Source organism: Myotis davidii, unplaced genomic scaffold (assembly GCF_000327345.1).
Source record: "Myotis davidii unplaced genomic scaffold, ASM32734v1 scaffold795, whole genome shotgun sequence".
NCBI lineage: Eukaryota > Metazoa > Chordata > Mammalia > Chiroptera > Vespertilionidae > Myotis > Myotis davidii.
Window position 1 is genome coordinate 43,058 of NW_006286684.1, and position 9,097 is coordinate 52,154.

A 9,097-nucleotide genomic window follows, 5' to 3' on the forward strand; every position below is an offset into this window, starting at 1 on the left:
CTTTGAGGACATTGCGCTGTACTTCTCCAGGGAGGAATGGAGCCTCCTTGATGAGGGTCAGAGACAGCTGTACCTGAATGTGATGCGGGAGAACTTTGAACTTCTATCCTCCCTGGGTAAGACCCTCACTGTCATCTGTGACCTGGACTTCCTTTTTCTATTTCCCAGGCCCCATCTCCCAGGGTGTGCTCTGTCCTCCCATGTAGACTGTGGTACTGCTTGGTTTTCCAGTTTCCTGGGTAGTTGCTCTCCTGGGGAGTGTTGGTCTGTTTCTGCTGCTCCCTTCTATTCCTGAAATCCCAATACTCCCCGTTGCACTACATTCACAGGGAAGGACTTGTGGTTGGTAGTGTGGTTGTATGCCTGAGGGATTCCACCTTGATCAGTGAGGAAACATTTACTACATTCCTGTTCGTCGTTTGTACATTGTTTTTTTTAAAAAATATATTTTATTGATTTTTTACAGAGAGGAAGGGAGAGAGATAGAGAGCCAGAAACATCAATGAGAGAGAAACATCACACAGCCGCCTCCCGCACATCTCCCACTGGGGATGTGCCCGCAACCCAGGCACATGCCCTCGACCGGAATCGAACCCGGGACCCCTCAGTCCGCAGACCGACGCTCCACCCACTGAGCCAAACCGGTCTCGGCTGTACATTGTTTTTGATGAATTGTTTATATATCCTTATCCTGTTTAATAACTACTTTTTGGTTAGACATTCTTTTGACTACCTCGTTATATTCTATATATTAATTGCTTAGGACATACAGGAACACATATTTTTGCATGCGCTTAATTGTGCTTTGCAGATGCAGATATTGCTCCCCCACACCCGTTTTTCTACAAAGTGCATGTTTTTAGGCAACCCTGCATTCAGCAGGTCTAGGGCCACCATGTTTCTAGCAAGCTCAGATGCTTGTTACTAGTGCTTAGCTATAAAGTATTATTCATGAAGTTATATAGCATTCGCTTTTGAGTCAGAATCATGCAGTTATTAGTCTGCAGTATAATATTAACATACTTTTATTATTCCCTGGAACTCCAACTATTTGTGTGAATTTCTGTCTTCATCCCAATATTTGCTTTATTGCGCTGATCAGAATGGAATACACAATCTCTCCAAGCAATTTTTTCATATTATTTGCGAGTATTTTCACCCATTTTCTAGATTACCTTTCCTTTCATTTTGTTTATTGCTGTTGTGCTTTAAGAAGCTTTTTTTTTCTTTATTTGTTGCAATCTGGACTGCTTGTTTTTTCGGTTTTTTAAAAATATACTTTATTGATTTTTTACAGGGAGAAAGGGAGTGGGATAGAGAGTTAGAAACATCCATGAGAGAGAAACATTGATCAACTGTCACCTGCCTGTGCACCCCCTACTGGGGATGTGCCTGCAACCAAGGTATATGCTTTTGACTGGATTCTAACCTGGAACCCTTCACTCCACAGGCCGATGCTCTATGCACTGAGCCAAACTGGTTAGGGCTGTTTTTTCTATTTTGTCTGGTGGTTGGTATCACACCCAGAAACTCCTGTCCAAAACAAATCTCCAGAACTTTTTCTCTAGGTTGTGCTGAGTTTTAAGTTTTAGCACTGACGTTCAATTTTGTCACACATGTTGAGTTAAATTTTTTTTTTAATATATTTTATTGATTTTTTACAGAGAGGAAGGGAGAGGGACAGAGAGTTAGAAACATCAATGAGAGAGAAACATCGATCAGCTGCCTCCTGCACATCTCCTACTGGGGATGTGCCCGCAACCCAGGTACATGCCCTTGACCGGAATCAAACCTGGGACCCCTCAGTCCGCAGGCCGACGCTCTATCCACTGAGCCAAACCGGCTTCCGCTGTTGAGTTAAATTTTATCAGCGGCATCCAGGATTGTTCTTTTTACATGTGAATATGAATTTTTAGCAGCACCATTCATTGAAGAAACTATCTTTCCTTCCTTCTGTGTCTTGTAGCTTTGACAAAGATTACTTGAAAGTATGAGCCTGGGTTTATTTCTGTGTTTTCTGTTCTGTTCTGTTGATCTACCAGGTATGTGTTTGTGTTGGTCCTTCAACACACCATTTGCTTGCATTCTCTTTGTAATAAATTGATACCACCAGCTTTGTTTTTGTACAAGATTTCTTTTGCTGTTCGAGTTTTTTAATTTCATACATTTCAACATACTCTTTTCATTTCTTTGTAAAATACCATAGGAATTATCCTCAGTATTGCATTTAATCTATAGATTGCATTGTGTACTATGGATATTTTCAGCATATTTCTTTTTAAAAATTCTTTATTGTTTAAAGTATTGCATATTGTATTACATATGTCTCCTCTTACCCTCATTGACCACAAATAAGTGAGATCATGTGATATTTATCTTTCTGGCTCATTTAGCTTAGTATAATGCTCTCTATGTCCATCCATGCTGTTGGAAATGGTCAGAGGTCTTTCTCTTTTACAGCAGCGTAGTATTCCATTGTGTAGGTGTAACACAGTTTTTTAATGCACTCATCTGCTGATGGTCACTTAGGTTGTTTCCAAAATATTAGCTATTGTAAATTGTGCTGCTATGAACATAGGGGTGCATATGTCCCGTCTGATTGGTGTTTTGATTTCTTGGGATGTTTTCCTAGAATTGGGATTACTGGGTCAAATGGGAGCTCCATTTTTAATTTTTTGAGGAAACTCCATACCATTTTTTCTTTCACAAAGTGTCTGTTTTAGTCCTTTGCCTATGTTTTGGTTGGATTGTTTATCTTTTTGTTAAGAGGTCTGATTTCCCTGTAAATTTTGGAGTGTAAACACTTATCAGATTTAACATTGGCAAATATGTTCTCCCATGCAGTGGGCTTTCTTGTTGTTTTGTTGATGGTTTCTTTGACTGTGCAGAATTTTTTTATTTTGATGTAAGTGCCATTTGTTTATTTTTTCCTTAGTTTGCATTGCTCTATATGCTGTATCGGTAAAGACATTGCTAGGACATATGTCTGATATTTTGCTGCCTGTGGATTCTTTTAAGATTTGTATGGTTTCCCATCTTATGTTTAAGTCCTTTATCCATTTTGAGTTTATTTTTGTGTATGGTATAAGTTGGTGGTCTAGTTTTATTTTTTGTTGTTGTTGGTTTTTTTGCATGTTTCCATGCAATTTTCCCAACATGATTTATTGAAGAGATTATCTTGACTCCATTGTATTCTGTTTCCTTTTTTGTCAAATATTGAGCATAATGGCTTAGGTCGATTTCTGGGTTCTCTGTTCTATTGAATTGTTCTACATGTCTGTTGTTGTGCCTGTACCAGGCATTTTTGTAATATAGCTTGGTATGTGGTATTGTGATCCCTCCAACTTTGTTCTTCTTTCTCAAGATTGGTGCACTTTTTTTGTTTTTTTAAATTATTATTCCATATGAATTTTTGGAGAGTTTGTTCTAGGTCTGTGAAATATGTCCTTGGTATCTTAATTGGAATTGAATTGAATTTATAGATTTCTTTGGGTTGTGTGGACATTTTATTGATGTTGATTCTGCCACATTGTGAACATGTTATATTCTTCCATTTGTTTACGTCTTCTTCTACCTCTTTTTTCAACTTTCTGTAGCTTTTGGAGTACAGGTCAGTTACCTCCTTAGTTAAGTTTATTCCTAGGTCTCCTAATTTTTTTTGTTGCAAAGGTAGATAAGATTGTGGTTTTTTGTTGTTGTTATTTGTTTGTTTCTCTTCCTTTGAGTTCATTATTGGTGTATAAAAAAGCCATAGATTTCTGGGTGTAAATTTTGTATCCTGCTACATTGCTGAATGCATTTTTGTCATATAAGGCTTTTATTATGTTGAGGTATGACCCCTGTGCTCCCACTTTGCTGAGAGTTTTTATCAAGAAAGGTGCTGGATTTTGTCAAATGCTTTTTCTGCATCAATTGCTAAGACTATGTGATTTTGGTCTCTCAATTTGTTTATGTGATGTATCATGTTTATTGATTTGCGGATATTGTACCATCCTTGCATCCCCAGAATAAATCCCACATGGTCTTGGTGTATGATCTTTCTAATATAATGCTGGAATTGATCTGTCAGAAATTTACTGAGGATTTTAGCATCTATCGGGGCCATTGCGACTACAGTGGGAGAGCTATGTGTAGGAGACACCCCTTTGGAACAGGCACGGCTTCAGTGGAGCTTTAGTGCTCAATGAGTCTGCCCCTTGAATGTGTCGCTTATGGATATGAAGTGTTGTAAGCAGGTATGGTATGACACTGACCACTGGATATACTGGCTCTTGGGTCTCTAGGGAGGCGTAAAGTCAGCCACTGCCTGGGGCCACCCAACAGGATCTACAGAGAGATCTGCAGATTCTCCTCTTTGTATAGTGTTTGGAAGTGCCCCCATGAGGCCCAGCTGTGAAGCAAGGAAGGCTAGAGCTGGTACCATGTCTTAGTCCTTTTATTGATAGGTTTGTGGTTCCCTGACCCAACTGCAACTTGTTTGACAGGTTTTAGCCTGAGTAAGGACAGGCCATGCATATACAAAAGCTGCTGCACAGAGCTTGCGTGGGGTTGTATATTGGATGGGATGAGGTGTCAGGGAATTACTAGGTTGAGGCAAACAGAAATGGCTGCCAGTCAGCCGTATGACTGGAGAGGTTTCAGCATACGAACAATGATCCCTGAGAGCACCTCCATCTGGGAGAAAGCCGCCCTTGAGTTCCTGCCCCAATTCCAGTCAATCCAGTTTCTCCTCATATGTGTCTGGGACCCCACCGAGCCAAGCCTGGCACTGGATATCCCAGGAAGTGGTAGCTTGTAAGTTGAGGTGGTGGTGCTGGTATTATAAGAGGAGCTGCTGGGTATCCTGTAGCCTCTGTGTCACTGAGCTCCAATCTGCACTGGTTTTTACAGCCTGTAGTTCTTACTGCCAGGGGACTTCTTTCCCCAGCTCTGGAACCCTGTGATGGGCGTCTGGTGTGGGACTTGGACCTCTTGTTCCTCCAGGTGACTTCTGCAGAGACAATCTCCCTCCCAATTAAAAAATTGGCCCTCATGGGTACAGGAGCAGCACTTTCCATGCCTCTGCACCTCCTACCATTCTAAGTGAGCTTTCTACTTTACTTCTCTAGTCATAAGACTTACATTCAGCCAGCTTTCTAGCAGTTCTGGCTGATGGTTGTTCTGCATTTCACTTGTAATTTTGATGTGGTTGTGGGAGGCAGTGAGTATAGCCTTTTGCCTACACCACCATCTGGGATCTCTTCTCCTGTAACTTTTCTGAATTCAATTCTTTATTCTACTTTTATGTTCACCTGAGTAGTGAGAATATTTTTTCCATTGACTTTTTTTTTCCAGAGAGAGAAAGGGCGAGGCAGAGAGAGAGAGAGAGAGAGAGAGAAACATCAGTTGGTTGCCTCCCACATGTGAACCTGAAACCCACATACGTGCCCCTTATTGGGAAACGGACCCATGACCTTACAATGTACAGGCAGGTACTCTCAGTGGTGATTGACACAGGCCTGAGCTATTTATTTATTCTTTAATTTATTCATTTATTTATTTTTACACATATTTTATGATTTCATTGAGGAAGAGGAGTGAGAGATAGAAACATGAATAATGAGATAAAGTCATTGACCAGCTGCTTCCTGCACACCTCCCATTGGAGATCTGGCCGGCAATCTGTGCATGTCCCCTGACAAGGAATGGAATTGTGATCTCCTAGGTCATGGTTTGATGCTTATTCACTGAGGCATACTGGGCAGCCTTTATTTTTTGATTTTAGAGACGGGAAGGGAGACAGAGAAAGAGAGGGAAACATTGATCTGCTATTCTCCCCATCTTAGCGTTTATTGGCTGTCCCCTACATGTTCCCTGATGGGGGATCAAACCCACAACCACGATGCAGGGGACCACACACTCAGTAGGAGAGCTACCAGGTCAGGGCTCTGAATTTATTAATTTCAGAAGCTCCTATGGTAAGTTTACAAATTTCTTTGTGGTGCGTCATGTCGTCTCCTAACATCAACATCTCTTATGATGCTTTGTGGTTCATAGTATCAGGTGTAATGTCTTACCTTTCATTTCTATTTTCATTTCTTTGAGGCTTCTTTGTTTGTTTGTTTGGTTGGTTGGTTGGTTTTGTTATTTTATTTAGGCTGGCTCAGGGTTTGCCAATTTTTTTATGTTTTAGAAAAGTACCTGTTAGGTATTCTTTTATTTTTTCTTGTCTCACATTTATTAATGCTTGTTCAAATATTTATTGTTCCTTTCCTTTAAACCTTTGGGTTTACTCTCTTGTTTTGTCTCTAGATTTCAGAGATGGCAGGTTAGGTTTTTTTAGATCTTTTTTCATAATGGAGGCATTTATCCGTATAAAATTTTTTCTTAGAATTACATTTTCTGAATTTTATACATAATTTTTGATAGATTGTCTTTTTATTTACTTTGTGTCTAGACTTTTTTGAGTTCTGTTTTGTGTTTGGCTACATTGATATTCTTATTTATGTATTATTGGTTTCAGATAGGGAGGAGGAGAGATGGAGAGAGACAAGGAGAGAAGGAGAAACATAATTGTGAGGGAGAAAAATCAATTGGCTGCCTTCTGCACACAAGCTAACTGGAAATGGAACCCGCATACTGATATTTGCCGTGACTGGGATTGAATCCTTGACCCTTTGGTACACAGGACGATGCTCCAACCAAATGAGTCATACTGGCCAAGGCATTCTGTGGTTTTTAAACACAAAAATTTTCAGTATTTTTTAAAAAACAGGTCACTATAGACAAGGATAGCGGAAGTACAGTGGCTGCTGGAGGCAACGCTGACCCTCGGTTTTCACTCTAGGTATCTTCAAATATGTTTATTCACCCAGCCTTTTCTAGTCATTCTTTCTGTACAGTTCTTCATTATTTGTGTCTGTAATACTGTTTGCCTTCATGGTACTCTTATTCCCATTTCCTATGGGGTTTTTGTTCACGGATAGCTGTCTACTTCCACTGGGATGGAGGAAGATGCTTTTATCTCTGATCCTGCCATCTTGCTGTTGTCACTCACATAGGTCTTTTGTCTGTGATTTCATTTGTCCTTTGTTGTACTACCACGGTATTGACCATCCATCTTTTCCGGGTTTTTTTTTTTTTTTTGAAGATTTGCATCATTTATCCCATGCAATGGCTCCAATGGGATTGAAGAGAAAGAATCATTTCTGCATCACAGAAGAAACACGACTTTATGAATGACACAATGGACCCCCAGGCGGTCTTGCCTTGGTGAAGGGTCATTGGGGAGGAATTCACACCTGGCCTTTGTTGCATTCATAGCTAGAAACCCAGTGTTTGGTTACAGTTGCCTGTTCCTCACCCAGTTATGCTTGTTTGTGCTTATTGTTGATACTTTGCCAATTCCTCAGTTCTAATAGTGATCATTTCTACTCAGATTCCCAGTGCAAGGAAAACCTTAACTTTTGTAATTTGTACCTCTGCCTATTTCACAGGTCTCCCTTTACTGCACTCCAACTTTGGTCCATGCCTGCTGCACCTTGGAGAGCACTCGTATTATTATATAGACGTTGAACTGCATGTGCTCTAATACAATTAATTTTTGTGGCTTTGAGCAGCTTAAATTTTTACACAGACTCACATGGCCAAGATATAAGGTCCTAAAGGAAGCCGTTTGTGCAGGAACAATGAGTAGAGCCTTCCTCTCTTCTTTGTATCCCATCCTGTGCTTCTGTCCCCCTCTTGGTGAGATTTTCATCATAGACTGACTTTTGGGGCCAGGTTATGTATTAACAACCATTTCCTCGGAGTTTACTTCACTTGTCTTGAAAATCTTTCCATGGCATCAGGCCAAGTCATGACAGGTAAACATTTGCGGTAAAGATATTATGTTTTTACAAGATCAACATGTATTTCACCAGCTTTTCCTTTTGTTCAGGTTGCTGCTGTGGAGCAGAGAATGTGGAGGCACCGACTGGGAAGAACATTTCTGTAGGGGTGTTACAGGTAAGGAATCACAAGTTAGCTTTGTCTTCCCAGAAGAGCCATCCCTGTGAGAGTTGTGGGCTAGTATTTGTTAACATTTGCCACGTGATGGAGGGGCAGGGAACCCAACACGCACTGATAATGTTGAGGTGTGGGGCATGTGCAAAATGGTTTTATTTCAGTCCGAAATTTTACCAGCAGCATGTGAGAGTGAAGACTTTCATTAGAGGGATGGACAGGATCTCACTTGCAAACTGCTGCAACTTCAATGTGTCCCAGAATCATTTCACATGCGGAGGGGTTGGGCAGGGTGTCCTTAGCGAATCAGGACATCTCCTCCTAAATGCTACTCAGACCAGGGACAGTCCTAATGCTATTTCAACACGTGGGATGATGTTTCAAAGGCAAAGAAATTATTACACCAGAAAAGATTGTAAGAAAGACATTAGTTGCCCTCACACGTTTATTCAGGAAAAGGATGTCCATGTTGGAAGTCAATCTTTTGTGTGCTCTGGATGTGGAAAATATCTTACCAAATTTTCTTGCTTTCATTATCAACAGAGAGATCACACTGAAGAAAGGCCTTATCAGTGCAGTGAATATGGGAAATATTTTAGCAGTAGTAGCTGCCTAGATGACCACCAAGCTTTGTACACTGGAGAAAGGCCTTATGAGAGCAGTGAATGTGGAAAAGCTTTTACCAGAAGCAGTGCCCTCCATGATGATCAGGGAGTTCACACAGAAGAAAGGCCTTATGAGTACAGTGAGTGTGGGAAACCTTTCACCAGTAGCAGTAACCTTCATTGTCATCAGAGAGTTCACACTGGAGAAAAGCCTTATAAATGTAGTGAGTGTGGGAAACCTTACTGCAGTTTCACTAAACTTTGTCGTCATCAGAGAGTGCACACTGGAGAAAGTCCTTATCATTTCAGCAATGGTGGGAAATCCTTTACCACTAAGACCCACTTTCCTAGTCATCAGAGAGTACATACAGGAGAAAATCGTTATAAATGCAGTGTATGTGGAAAGTCTTTTACAAGGAGCACTGGTCTCCAATATCATCAGAGAGTTCACACAGGAGAAAAACCTTATCAGTGCAGTGAATGTGGGAAAACTTTTACAGAAACAAGAG

General features: G+C 40.6%; 1 protein-coding gene across 1 annotated transcript in view; it reads left to right on the forward strand.

Annotated features, from left to right (window-relative positions):
• LOC102757118 (zinc finger protein 586-like) overlaps positions 1–9,097 on the forward strand; it is a gene marked incomplete at its 3' end in the record, with an annotated part of 11,019 nt that overhangs the window by 473 nt on the left and 1,449 nt on the right. The window contains exons 2-4 of the mRNA XM_006758651.1: positions 8–116; positions 7,919–7,986; positions 8,527–9,094. Coding sequence (XP_006758714.1) covers positions 8–116; positions 7,919–7,986; positions 8,527–9,094 — 745 coding nt within the window. The remainder of the gene's footprint in view (positions 1–7; positions 117–7,918; positions 7,987–8,526; positions 9,095–9,097) is intronic.